This window comes from Anolis sagrei, chromosome 6 (genome assembly GCF_037176765.1).
Source record: "Anolis sagrei isolate rAnoSag1 chromosome 6, rAnoSag1.mat, whole genome shotgun sequence".
NCBI lineage: Eukaryota > Metazoa > Chordata > Lepidosauria > Squamata > Dactyloidae > Anolis > Anolis sagrei.
In genome coordinates, this window is record NC_090026.1 from 87,195,444 (window position 1) to 87,210,185 (window position 14,742).

Here is a 14,742-nt window from a genome sequence, read left to right on the forward strand (position 1 = left end):
CAAACTTGGGTATCACACATACCCAACATGACCAACTTTAAATGCTGGCAGGATTTGGGGGAACTGAGCAGGGATGTTGGGAGTTACAGTTTTCCCACATTCAGAGAGTACTATGAACCCCACCGACAATGGTTCTGGACCAAACATGGCACACATACCCATCATGACAAACTTTTAACTACTGGTGGGGTTTGCAGGCCACTGACAGAGGATGCTGGGAGTTGTAGTTCACCGACATCCAGGAACTTCTGGAGTCACAGCTCCCCAGCATTCAAAACCACTATGCCATGTTGGCTTGGGACGATCCTTGCTCAGATTCAAAAGTGCCTCTGCAGGCAGAAAGGAACTACTTATGAAAAGCCTAATTTCTGACCTATCAAGAAATCATTGCATAGGGGGAAGGGTGATGAATCCCTTTGGCACAAGCTCTTCTACGAACTTGTCAACAATATTGAAAGATTAATGGATTTATATACTTTCATCAGTATGTAGCATAGTGTTGAACAACCAGAAGTTACCTGCTGGAACAGTTCACAAAATAGTGCTAGCACATTTCCTCATTCCATATGGATCAAAGCCTATACATTGAATTTAAGAACATATAATGCTTTAAGGAAGTTTCAATCACTTGTTTAGAAAATTAATGCCATTACCCATGGGGAATCTTATAACTTCATAATAGCCAGGGGCTTCGGTTCTCTTCACTGGTTCCATGAATGGCCAAGCACTTTGGTGGCTCTTTGAAGAAGAAGGAGAAAATGATTCAGTGCTCTGCAGAATCAAAAGTCTCAAAACATTGAGAGAAAGTGTATTATTTACCTTGACTTGTTGTAGAATGTTTTTTAGTGTACTGTAGAGCTGATCTGGATCTTTGGGTTCTTTACTTGAAACAAAATCCAGACAAGATTAAAATGTATGATTTGTTCATTTTTTAAAGACAGAATCATATCATCCTGGAATATTAATACACAAAAGGATCTTGTGCCACCTTAAACACTGGGTTTCATAGACTAAAACTACTTCATCAGAGGCATGGAGTGACTTGCCTAGGAACAGACCTTTATAAGTAAAGTATGAATACAGACAGATATAGAAATTCAAACCTGAGTTTGGCGAGTTCAGTTTTTAATGATGGTCATTGGGGGATAAAGCCTGGAGGGAAGATGTTGCCTCAAGCACATGAATGGCGAAGGGGGTTATTGGAATGTAGTATGATTCATTTTTGTGAATATTTAAAATGTTCATTACAAATATTGCTTCAGTTACATCCAAGTTTTGCAACAAATGTTTTAATATTTTAAAGGTGCAAGTGACCTCTCTATTGTAGACATTTTTCATTTTCTATCCAAACAATGCTCACCCTTTCTCTTTGCTGCTTGGTTTCCATCCAGTCTCTCCTATACAGCAAACAGGAAGAAATTTGATTAAAAAAAGGACTGGGTTAATATGAGTTTCTGGGGGGAGGGGGGAACTATATTATATCCTTCCCAAAAATGACTGTTTTTTAAAGGCCACAAATTCACCAAGTTTGCTTTAGACACAGGCCAGCATACAACTGTCAGTACTCCAAACAGAAATAACTGACCTTTTTAAAGGTGACCCCGGCTGGGTCTACACTGACCATATAATGTCATCTCAAAATGCCTTATGTGGGAGGGCATTATATCAGTGTAGACCCATATAATGCAGTTCAAGGCAGTTAAATTGCATTACATGGGTCGACAATGATCACATATTTCACTTTCAAACTATATCATGGCAGTGTAGATCCAGCCTCACTTTCACCCTCTATCTGTGGGTTTATGGGAGCTATAGTCCAGCACTATAGTCCACTTTTAAGTTTCCTTGTGGAGAGAAAAGGTGGGGTGTAAACATAACAACAACAACATTTGAAGGGCATTGGGTTGGGCAAAGCTGACTTAAAAACTTATGTAGTTTTATAGATTCAGATTTGGTTAAGCGTTTGGAGGAGTACACCACCTCCCACCAACACCCACCAACGATTAAAAGTAATGAAGATTTCCAAATGCAGATTGGGCTGCTATTCAAAGACAAACGAACATATTCAACTGAGCAGATTGAAACCTCATTGGTAGAAAGAGGTGTAATAATGTAAAAAGGGGGGATCTTATATACATTTACTGTGATACATTGAATTTGCTTTTGAATACAATGAATAGCACTGAAAAATCAATACCAGACCACAAAACATGCATCAAAAGTAAATACTGCTTACAAAGAAAGTCAGAAAAGTTGCCTGTGACTAAAGAATGTATATTAAATGTTTTGAACTACTTTCTACATTTTTATTCAGGATAAAAATTATGAAGAAACTAGTACCATATTCCTTAAACAGAAAAGAATCCAACAACATCATTAAACCATGACAATAAAAACACTAAAAACACTTTGCATGAAATCAAACTCAAAGATAAATGATAGAATGAATACATACTGATTCCTGGAATTGTTTCTATAGGAATCTGACGTACTCCATCTTTGAAGCAAGAAAGACCAGGGTAAACCTTCCGAATCTGAGCTTGCTTTCTTTCAATCAATTTTTTAATAATCTGTAAGAAGTGGCATAAAAATTAGAATGTTTACAACATACTCCTATCTCCATTTACCTGGGAATGACCTTAACTGAACGGAATGATACTTCTAAGTAACCCATGTATAAAAGTATGCTTTTAATTTACTACCCACTTCTCCTTAGTGGGAGCATTGTGCATGGCCTGATCCACAGGCACAAGTTGCCTCTTCTGTTAAGATATTTGGGCCACTTCTATATTGGGGGTGGGAAAGGATGCCACCCTCCAGATATTATTGGACTACAGTTCCCATTAGTCTAGCCAATAGTGAGGGATGACGAGAGTTTCAGTCCAGTAGGAATCTGGAGTGCCACATATTCTCCAGTACATGATACTGCTGGATTTGGTTTTGAAGGCTATAATTCTATACATTTGCGTATTTAATTTCTGTGTATTTGGATATTCGAAAATATTCATAGTCAATAACAGTGCAAACAGTAGTAGAAGAATCATCAGATTTCTGTTATATGAAAATATATTCTGTCCTTTTTAGATGTTTGTGTCCACTACAGCAACAAGACTACTGGAAACTACTTTAAAAGAAGTCATATCAGATTTACTTATCAATAAAAGCAGGGGTGGGGGACACTGCGGCCTGCAGACCACATGCTCCTGGGGGCCTGTTCTGCAGTCCCTGGAAACCCTCAAAGTCCTCCAGCACATTAAAACAAATTCCTTGAAAATTTTAAGATTAATGATTCAAAAACGTATTTAAAACATTCAATCTGAAACAAAAAATTGAGGAGGTTTAAGCCCCTTTGTCCTTTGCCAAGTTCCCAGACCGCAAGCACTGCCCATACTTTGGGTAATACACAAAACTGAATGTGACACTGTCATTTCTGTTCATGTCAAGAGAGGCCATCCAGCCCATGAGGCAGGTATATAAAGGGGGAAATGGCTCATGCCCCCTTCACAGCTACATGGTAAATATCCTTTTATACATTGATATTGTGTACCTGCAAAAAAAAGGTCTTATTTTTCAAAAGTATTTGTAGGCACTAAATCGTTGGGTATTTTGAATAAATGTTGGATTAGTACATACAATTACCTCTTTCTGCTTCTTAATAATGACTGAAAATTCAGTGTATGGAATCCTTGGATTTAATTCACATCCCATTAAAGTTGCTCCTTCATAATCCTTGATATAGCCAACGTACTTTGCTTTTGGTACTTTAATATCTTTAGAAAAACCCTGAGAAAAGAAAAGTCAATATACCTTGATTGTGTGTTTTCCAACAGCCTTCTGAAGCCACTGTGACTATTTGGGGATACATCAGTGAATTTTTCCTCACATGCTTGGAGGCAGAAATTCTGCAGCCAAACTAGCACACATCAGTGCCTAGTTTGCCAATTGATGTACTTCTGAATTGAAATAAGATACTGTAATGTTTCCTCTGGGAGCAGCTTACATCTGCATCTTTCTCGGAGTCATCATGTATTTTATATGGGACTTTAAAAATATGGGCTGGAATTTTATTAAGCAGTTTCAAATATGTAACCTACAGTTATGTATTTATAACTGCTCCTTATTCACAATCCCTATTTAGCCCCTCCTAAATCCCATCTACCAGTAAAACGTCTCTGAAATTGATGGGAGTAGGCTTCCCTGCTGATCAAGAAATGGCTGCCTGATGTTCATACTCCCTTTTGCCTATTCGAGGGGCAAGTTTGTGACAGGTTCTTATCACACTGAAGATTACTCCATAGGATGGGATGGAAATCAATAGGGGAATTGTCCCCCTTTTGATTCCAGCATTTGCTTACTGATACATGGGATTTGGGGCAGGAGTCTGTGCCTAAGATCCGCTACACAACACTATTGTTATTAAGATTCTTAGTATGGAATGGTCATACAGGATTCTGCCAATGCTTTACAAAACCCAATAAGACATCAAAGCCAAAACAAACGAGCAATACCCCTATGACAGAAGTTTAGGAAAACAGTCCACTGAACTTAAAGGAGAACTTCTTCTGCTAGATAAGACTTACAAGTAAGGTATGCTGGATAGATTGAGCACCCTAAAGCAGGACAGCAGCGCAGCTCTCTTGAAACAGAATCAAAGCTAATAAAGAGACTAGCAGCACATTAAAGACCAACAAGCATCATTCGGCATAAGTGTCGCTGGACTACAGCCCATTTCATCTTATGCTAATGGGGCCCAGTCCACAAAAACACGGGCCAAACAAAATGTATCTGTGCCTTTAAAGTGCCACAAAGTTCTCCCATTTTAGACTTAGAAGGCTGCTCCCATGGAAACTGAAATAGAATCTTATCTCCTAGAAAATAACATATATTTGAAAGTACCACTTTCAGCTTTGAAGAACTGGGCTATGTAATCATTCCTTTTAGAGAGAATGGAGAAGGATTTTACCACATTTTTTTCAACCAAGTGTCTTCAATAAGTCACAGGTTATCATATGTCTGGGGGCAATATTGAGGGGCATCAATACACGTAATTTAAAATAAACCCAATGATTTTTGGTGGGTTTATATCTGTTAGCAGTATTCTCTAAGGTTGTGATCCTATATACACTTCGCAAGAAAGAATTATCAATGAACTCTAAAAGAGATATGAATAGGATTGCAATGCATATTTAAAATATTTTTGGAACTTTCCTTTGTATTACTGCAAAATAATAATGATACCAAAAAAAGGCCCATGACAGATTCACCTTAGGGTAACCATAAGTCAGAAATGCCTTAAAGGCTAAAAACAGCTACATAGACTACTACTTATTAAATGCAGTGTGTCCTCACAAATACTGGATGTCCTATTGGAAGTGGGGCTGGTGGGAAAACATGCGGTATAGAGAAGTCACATGATAACTGCATTGACAACTATAGCACAGCATGCATTGAGAAAGAATATTTTTCTGAGTGAAGGGATATATTGCTGTTTTCCCTTACCCCATTGCCTCCAAACTATTGTTTGAGTTCCTTACAGGAAACGACCATAGTTTATACTCTTGCTCGGCCATAAAACCCACTGGGAGACCTTGGGCAAATCACTCTCTCTCAGGCTTGAAGGAAGACAACAGTAAACCTCGTCTGACCAAATCTGCCGGAAAAACTACGATATGTTCACCTTAGGGTCACCATAGGTTGGAAATGACTTGAAGGCACACAGCAACCAGACTTAAAACAGTTTCAAAAAACCACTTACTTGTTTCTTGAAATAGCCAATTGCATATTCATCCGCATACGTAAGAAAATTGAGAATGTTATGCTTAATATGATATTCTTTCAGATGATTCATTAAGTGAGTTCCATAACCCTGTGCAGAAATCATTAGGACAATTTATCTCATGAGGAATGCAATGCAATAAAACTACAAAACTTTTTTTTAAGAATCTAGGGGGAAAATAACATTAATCAAAGAAACAGGTTGAGTCCCAAGAACAATATTATTATAGTGGAAAATGTCTACTCTGGAAGAATAATTTCTCCTTTCAATTGGACATACCGTTCTGTATCCTGCCTATCCTCTAAAGCAGGGGAAGGCTTAAGAGCCAGCACGGTAAGGCTATAAAAACTCATTGTGTGCATACAGAAGACTCGGAATCCCCAGACTTAATATAGTGCCCCTTCCAGAGCATTCAAAGTACATCATATCTATTATTTCAGTAATCATGTCACCATCTTGGTAAAAGAAACAGCATTAGCATCACTGTATTACAGAAGGAAGTTGAGGCTAGGAGAGCAGTGATTTGCCTGAGGCTGCTTAGTGATTTCACGGCTGAAGGGAGACTTCAGTGAAGAATGTTCCAGCTTTTAGACTCACATTACTATAAAAGCCCCCCCCCCCCAATCACAACAATAAATGTCCTATTTAAAGGATTTATGGACTTAAGGTATACCACAGTTTAAAATGAGCAAAGACAAAAATAATTCCAATAGTGTATTCGTTTCCTTCCTGACAGACTCCTCTCCCCCCTCCTGTTGTTCTGCTATAATCTGCAGAGAGCCTAAGCTGGATATAGAATAAAGATTTCCACAGTTGCGTTATTAGCCAGTAACTGACAAAGAAAACCCAATTCCTTCCATGCGATTTGCTTTATGCCTTTTAGGCACATATGTATGCAGAGTTTCTGCTCCTTTGGAAAACCAGGTTTCCAAAGAGAATGTAATGGTGATTGAGACAAAATGCAACAAATGCCCATCTTAACCAGCAGCAGCTTTTCTCTGATTATCTTTTATTTTACCACAAAGCTGCAAAAGCCAAAAATAATTCATGGACCAAAGCACATAAAATTTCAGTGAACACATGTCTGTGAAACACAGACCAAATCAAACCCAGGTAAAAGGCTGTCTTTATCATGTGAGATCTGGCCCTGCTGAATCCAATTATGCCTGCAGATTTTGCAATGAATTCATATCATGCCTTGTCTTTACCTTAACTTGCTCATTGGAAGTCACAGCACAGAAAACGATTTCTGTAAATCCTTGAGACATGAACATCCGGAAACAAATACCGCCAATCACTCGTCCATCTTTTATTAATGCAAGGGTCTTGTGTTTCCTGCAATTATAGGCAGGAATTACTTAGGTCAATTCTGTTTCACCATTAAGCTATATGCACTACGTACATCAGAGCTATCATCAAAATAACAGCATCAATAAATCATAAACACATGTATGTGCATATCTGGTGCTAACGTCTTATGTTCTTTATGGAAAAAAATACATGAATTTAGAAACATCATTAATCAGAGATGAGAAGTGAGAAGATTCTCAGAAAATTATAAACACAGGGTTCTCTGAATGTATTTCCCAAGTACCCTTTCAAATTAGCATTTCAATCACATAGTAAATTACTTTCTAGATTATGATGAAGAACTATTAATTTATTCAAAACAGAAATATCTCCTATATTAATAAAAAAAGGTGTGCATCTGATCTGTTTATGCCTCTACCATAGCTCCAGCATCATTAAAATGATGCAGATGGAATTTGTCACAATTACTAAGTGGAGCCTGAAAGCATGCATCTCAAGAGTTGTTTTGTTCTTAAAACTGTTTAATTCATTTTTTTATTAATTGAAATCTGTATCCTGAAATACCATCTTGAGCTACTGGATGTCAGACTTTCACTAAACAGAGAAGACAAAGCTGGTAGTAGACATAAAAGGTTTTCCATAAAGCTCCAGGCAGTTTTATAGCCCCAAACCCCAAAATTCAAATATTCCTGAGAGAGAGAGAAAAATAATTCTCAGCAGGAGGCAAAGAAGACTGCCTTGAAGGAAAGACTAATAGAGAAAAGACCAGTGAAAAAGAAAAGAGGGGGAGAAAAGAGAGAAAAGAGAAAGACAACTTAATGGGACTAAAGACATTTGCAACACATAGAAAGTTAGTACTTCTCTTAGTTATTGAGTAAATTTCCAGCATAAAGCCATGCTTCGGCATTTCATATAAGCAAAGAACAATCTTATTCCAGAGAAAAATAAATAAAAACTTAGTAAATTGTCATAACTGTACAAATTGTGAAAATGTATAAATCCTGAGGAAAAAAACTCATTTGCTTTGTTTTTGTTTCAGTGCTGTTCTGAAAGGGCCCCAAACCTCCAAAGTGGAAGATTCCCGGGAAAGTGGGAGGGGCAAACATGGATCATTTTTATAAAGCTTTTCTCTATTCCACTGACAGGGACCTTTCATCAATGAAACATCAACATGACTTCACTTATCTAAAATATAATAAATTTTGCCTGGCACACACCATTGCTGTATTTTCAACAAGCCAATCTCATTTCAGGCTGAGTTCTAGCCATTGGTGTCTTTGGGGGCCAGGGGTTAAAACAAACAAAAACCCCTGGGGCCATTTGGGGCATTCTGATCATATTCTGGAAGAAAAACCAGCAGATTTTTTTAATAATTGGGTAATGCAGGGCTTTGGGATGGTTTGAGGGGCTATAGAAATCTCCAGTCCTGTATTATCTAGAATAGAATCAAAGCATGCAAACACCGATGCTTAATTTTACAGTTCTGTTCAGCCAAGCTTTGCCACAGTCCTTGTGAAGTCATTTATTGGAGTCGGTAGCAAATAGTTGGTACACCAATTCTCCTTTGCCTATTTTCTAAGCATTCCATTCCATCATAAATTAAAATGAACTTAGGAACTTAAGTAGTGAAGAGTAGAGACATCATACTGGCAATGAAGATCTGCATAGTTAAAGCAATGGTATTCCCCATAGCAACCTATGGATGTGAGAGCTGGACCATAAGGAAGACTGAGCGAAGGAAGATAGATGCTTTTTAAGTGTGGTGCTGGAGGAAAATTCTGAGAGTGCCTTGGATCGCAAGAAGATCAAACCAATCCATACTCCAGGAAATAATGCTCGACGGCTCACTTGAGGGAAGGATATTAGAGGCAAAGATGAAGTACTTTGGCCACATATTGAGAAGACAGGAAAGTTTGGAGAAGACAATGATGCTGGGGAAAATGGAAGGAAAAAGGAAGAGGAGCAGACCAAGGGCAAGGTGGACGGATGGTATCCTTGAAGTGACTGGCTTGACTTTGAAGGAGATGGGGGTGGCCACGGCTGACGGAGCTCTGGCATGGGCTGGACCGTGAGGTCACAGAGTCGGAAGCAAATGAAAGAATAAACAACAACAGGAACTTAAAACAACGCTCTAAAAGTGGAGTGCGTCCATTCCTCTCTGAATATGTAATTTATAACTCAAGCATGGTTTGAAATATTGCTTTCAGTTTCTGGAAGCTAGTTCATGTAATTAAAAAGTATCATCTTTCTTTTTCTTTGTTACCACAGGTGGGTAGAGGGGAGATACTCACGGATCAAAGACCAGACGAGTTATATATTCTTTTGGCATTCTGGGTAACTGATGTGAAAATACATTCTGTAAGCCAACCAACCACATCATAATTTTCTTATTTGGCTTCTGATTTAGGGAATTTCCAACGACATGAAATTCAATCACTCCCCTTCGCTCTTCCAGTCTTGCTGCCTCATCCCGAGCTGAATGTGCTGATAGAAAGTTGGTCTGCTTCATTATGGAAAAGAATTAACATACATTCAATATACATTTGGAAGTCTTTACTTTGTTTTCACATACACACTTGGAATTCCATCCCATCTGAACACATCTCTCATCATATAGTTATAGCACTATGATTCCACATTATCAACCATGGCTACATATTAAGCAATCTTCTGGTTCAGTGAAATACTAGAGGGCTGTGGCTGAGAATTCTGAACACCCTTCTGTAAACTGGAAATTCCAGAACTCCACAGGACATCGTGGAATTGTAGGTATTATGTAGCATGAAAAGTCCCATAGTGTACAATCACAGCTCCCCTGGAAAAGTGGAAAATTGCAAATATCTGGGGGGAGGGGGGGATGCTGCCTCTGTAGTCCCCAGAAAGGGTATTCACTAGGCTTGTACAGTATGCGTGAATCACTATCCATTTCTATTTGCCGGATACTGGAAGCCCCCCATATCCGTTTCTGTGTGCCTCCTGAAAACAGGCGAACCGCATTTTAGGGCATTTTAGTTCCGCATCCAAAAAAAGTGGCTCTTTTTGGTCCATTGGCGGCAATGGGGAACTTCTGAGGCTTCCCTTTCCCCTGAGAGCCTTTCCTTTGTTCCCTTCAAGGGAGCCTTAGTGTCAGCAATGGGGTTAAGAAAGCACCCTATCCAGCCCATTATTGGGGGGGGGGGTTCCCAGAGGCTCCCCTTCCATATCCTGCATTAAGTTATGGATTTAAAAAAGCATTAGAGTTAAGATACCACTCTTTCTGGATCCTTTCCCTTCTGTTTGTAGAGAAAAATGGGTTTAATGCTTCTTAAAGCTGTTTCTACTCTAGAGGAGAGGCAGGTACACACACTTTCTCTCACGGCACCAGCAACAGGCCACACAGTTTTCCAAGGCATTTTTAAAGAAGCCCAGGAAAGTAAGAGCGATGATGTCCTGGAACTCAGTAAGCTATTTGTATCCTCCATGGACTACCTTAAATACTCCTCTGTTTTCTCTGCTGCCTGCAATCTCCTTTCTGCTTCAGTTTAATGCTTCCTTAAAGCTGTTTTTATTTTCTACTCTAGAGAAGAGGTAACTAGGTGGTATTACTACTACTACTACTACTACTACTACTACTACTATTTAATTATTATCTTTTAGAAGTATTTCCTGAAGGAGAGGAAGGGAAAGAGAAAAAGAAGCTAAAAGGATGACTCTCTAAGCCCCCAAAACCACACGCGAACACACCACACCCACCGTCCCTCAGGTCCTCAACTCCCTGTCCCACTAAATAAAAAGAATCAGGAAAATAAAAAAGATTCAACTGTGATACTGAATAAGGGAGAACTGCCACATGGTCCCTTTTCAGATGGGAATTCCTAATGGCTGGACCCTTGCCGTTCCTGAACAAAACGGAGAAGTCAGGTTGCCTGAAGGAATGGCTAAAAACTAGTATGCAACATGGTCCTGGGGGAAGGGGAGGAGAAGCCAGACTCACATGCCATTTAATTTACTCTGTGCATCCTAGTTCCTTTTCTGTTTCACCCAGGCAAAGAAAAGGAGATACCTGGCAGAATACATGACAAACAGGAAGAAGAGGAGAAACCAGCCCCCCATTGGTGAATCGGCTTGCTCTTCCTCTTCCTGTGTGCCATATATTTCTATTCCCTGCAGTACCTCCCTTCTTCAACCCAGATGAACAAATATTTGCAACACACAGGAAAGAGAAAATGAGCCACATCCACAGAGGAAGTGAAATGGCATGCGGGGCCAGCTCCTCTCCTCTTCCTGCTGCAAGTGTCTGTTTTGCCTGGGCAAATGAAGGAGGTACTTCTTGAAACAGAAACTTCAGGAAATGGGGGTACAAGCTCATGAGCAATCAAAACCACAAATGGGAAACCCGATATCAATATAGGATGGATGAGAACTTCTGTTCAGTTTTTTTCTAAGAATCTGCAAACAATCACAGATTTCTCCATGTTTCCAATGGAAAATGTATATTGTCTGAGATGTAGATGGCAGCTAATGGCTTTCAGGCTTTAGGCCAAAACCAGAAATTCTTCCTCTCCTTTTCTTCTCTCTTGCATTGTTCCTGTTATACTGGAAAAACTGCCTTTCAAAAATCTGGTGTAAGACTCCCCCAACTAGCATGGTCATTGGCCATATTTGTTGGAGCATTCTGGGAGTTGTAGTATAATAACATAATATTTTCAATATCTACTACTGTTCTCAGGTTCATTTGAGATGGATCTTAGATTTCACTAACCTATGCTGGGTCTTTTCCTGCCTTAATGGAGATCTTTCATAAAACAAAGTAAACTTGATAAAAACAAACTAATAAAGTTAATTGCTGTATTCAAACTTGACATAAATGCTCATACCAAAGTTACACTTCTTACCTCTGGCCCCAGCATTGCAGCTGGATCTGTAATGGTTGACATCACTTCATTAATAAGCTCAATAGGAATATCTCCTACCACTCTTGGCTTCTTGGCATCCTCTACAGAATAAGGCTCATTAATTTTTCTCTTCTCTCCTGTGAAATTAAAAAAGAAATTGAAATAATTGTTTAAAAATTAAAGATGTCACCACTGCTAGCATATAAATTGTTTTACAAGGTACAGAGTCAACATTACTGAAATGGAAAATGTCAAATTAAGCTACATGTACTATGATAACACTCCCCTTTATTGAGCAATATAATAACACTATGCATGTAAATAATGTCTGCTTTTTCTGATGCGGGTGCAAACGGGTGGCAGCAGTCATAGTTAAAGAGTCAGTTGAGCCTATTGTTTCAGTACAAATCAGCCCTGAATACATTATTTGTCTCCATCATGTTCATAGAAGATGGGTAACAATGTCAAGTACAGCTAATGGAAATACTGCCTTTCTCCCAATAATGGGACTCAAGACACCCAACATATTTAAAAACAATACAGATTTAAAAGTATACGAAGTAATTAATACAATATAAATATGATTAATATTTTAAAAGCAATTAAACAATTTATAACGTTATAACATTAAATATTTTAAAATATTAACATTCATTCAAAGACTAAGTGAGCCTTCTCTTACAATGTGACCTAGTTATTTAAATCAGTGTTCATGGTGTAAAAGTCAGGCACGGTCAAACTACGGCCCTCCAGGTGTTTTGGACTTCAACTACCACAATTCCTAAAAACCTACCAGCTGTTAGAAATTATGGGAGTTGAAATCCAGAAGACCTGGAAGGCCAAAGTTTGCCCATGTCTGCTGTAAGTGCATGAGCCTAAAGTAGGAAAACATTGTTTCAATATCAACATAATGCAAAAGATGGACTCTTAGAAGAGCATCACATCTGCATAAACCATAAAATAGAAGGCATAAAAAACTAAAGGAGGGATGGGAGTCATGTGGCACTTCAGGTATTGCTGTACTGCATTCCCCACTATCCCCCACCTTAGCTATATCAGATAGGGCTCTGTAAACCTGTCTAATGCTGTACTGATAAGATACACGCATGGCCTTATTAAGTCAGTAGATCAGGCATGTTGTTACCAATGTTTCTTATTATCACAAGCTAAATGTAACCAATAAATTCACCCCATGCTTCCTTCCCACCCATCTATTTAACTTTTTTTTTAAAAAAAGACATATAGTCATGAAATCTAGATGACATGTGCAATCACCAATATACTATTTAGTTTGTCGCAACTTGAATAAAACCAATTAATAAACTGAAAAGTGAGTAACACATAGGCAAATCAAGTAGACCAGGGGTCCTCAAACTAAGGCCCGGGGGCCGGATGCGGCCCTCCAAGGTCATTTACCCGGCCACCACACAGGGTCAACCTAAGTCTGTAACAACTCAAAAGCACACAACAACAACAACAATCCTATCTCATTAGCCAAAAGCAGGCCCACACTTCCCACTGAAATACTAATAAATTTATATTTGTTAAAATTGTTCTTCTTTTTAATTATTGTATTGTTTTTAAGTGGTTTTTGCACTACAAATAAGATATGTGCCGTGTGCATAGGAATTCATTCATGTGTTTTTTTCAAATTATAATCCGGCCCTCCAACAGTTTGAGGGACTGTGACCTGGCCCTCTGTTTAAAAAGTTTGAGGACCCCTGAAGTAGACTGTATGAGTCTACTGAGGATGAACATGAGGACTGAGGTTGTCTCATTGCTATGTCTCAAAAATCCAAGGAGACACTTTTACTCACATGTAAATACAGAACCCCACCAGTTAAACAAATGAGAAAGAAATCAGTTCTGACTGGAAAGTATAACATTCCAGGACTTCTCTGTAATCATGTATAAATGCTTTAATATTATTGATCTAAAGTATTCTGTAAGACTTCTTCAATAAAACCCAAACTGTGAGAATAGAGAGTGAGAATGAAAGTTATCATGTGTGATAATTCTGCTTAATTCATAATAGAGAAATACTCTATTTGTTATATAACGTAACTTAAACAGCCAAACTAACATACAAATGGCAACAAATTATCTTGGGGCACCTTGACAACTGACAAATTTAGTCACTTACAGACCAAGCATTGTTTCAACCCATGCATTCAACATTATCTTGAGTTGGCAATTATTTTCATGCATAAATGCAAAAAAGAAGCAGGGGAAATTTAGATGTTGGCTCAGAAGTGAATTAAATATAAAAAATAATAATACAGGCAGTTATAATTATGTATAGTTCTACATATATCAAATAATTACAGTGATCATTCACAAAGCAGTTGATACACACCAGCATGGACAACAGCTAATCACAACAGGCTCAAAACTACTCAGCTAATTTGTATCACCAATGTGGGCACTTCTATTTGTTGTCATTTAACAAAAGCAGCTTCTTAATGGCCAAGATCCAATAGCGTACTATAGCCTACTGCCTCTGCCAAAACCAACCATCTTGCCCCTCCTTCCTCCCCTCCACCTCCTGCTGAATTACTGGAAAACTCTCTGGAGCAGACTTTTAGTACCAAGGAGGTCTGTATTGGAGGGAGAGGGGTAAAAGCTACAAATCTACTGGCATGAGATACCAAAATAGGGGATTGGATCCTTAACAATTTCTCTAAAACCAACCTTTCTTCTCTGTGATATCTTTAAAAGAATCCAAACTAGGTCTACAATTATCAACTCAGACTGTGGGGTGAGGGTGCCATATGGACCATC

The 14,742-nt window shown here is 38.6% G+C and overlaps 1 protein-coding gene across 3 annotated transcripts in view; it reads right to left on the reverse strand.

Annotated features, from left to right (window-relative positions):
* KAT2B (lysine acetyltransferase 2B) overlaps positions 1 to 14,742 on the reverse strand; it is a 49,689-nt gene that overhangs the window by 3,518 nt on the left and 31,429 nt on the right. The window contains exons 9-17 of one of the 3 annotated variants that reach the window (XM_060781946.2): positions 11,962 to 12,098; positions 9,379 to 9,587; positions 6,985 to 7,111; positions 5,756 to 5,866; positions 3,640 to 3,783; positions 2,456 to 2,570; positions 1,361 to 1,397; positions 820 to 883; positions 654 to 738 (exon numbers count right to left, since the gene is read on the reverse strand). In XM_060781946.2, coding sequence (XP_060637929.2) covers positions 654 to 738; positions 820 to 883; positions 1,361 to 1,397; positions 2,456 to 2,570; positions 3,640 to 3,783; positions 5,756 to 5,866; positions 6,985 to 7,111; positions 9,379 to 9,587; positions 11,962 to 12,098 — 1,029 coding nt within the window. Of the gene's footprint in view, positions 1 to 653; positions 739 to 819; positions 884 to 1,360; positions 1,398 to 2,455; positions 2,571 to 3,639; positions 3,784 to 5,755; positions 5,867 to 6,984; positions 7,112 to 9,378; positions 9,591 to 11,961; positions 12,099 to 14,742 lie in introns of all 3 variants that reach the window. The other 2 variants (XM_060781945.2, XM_060781947.2) reach the window with 2 other exon arrangements.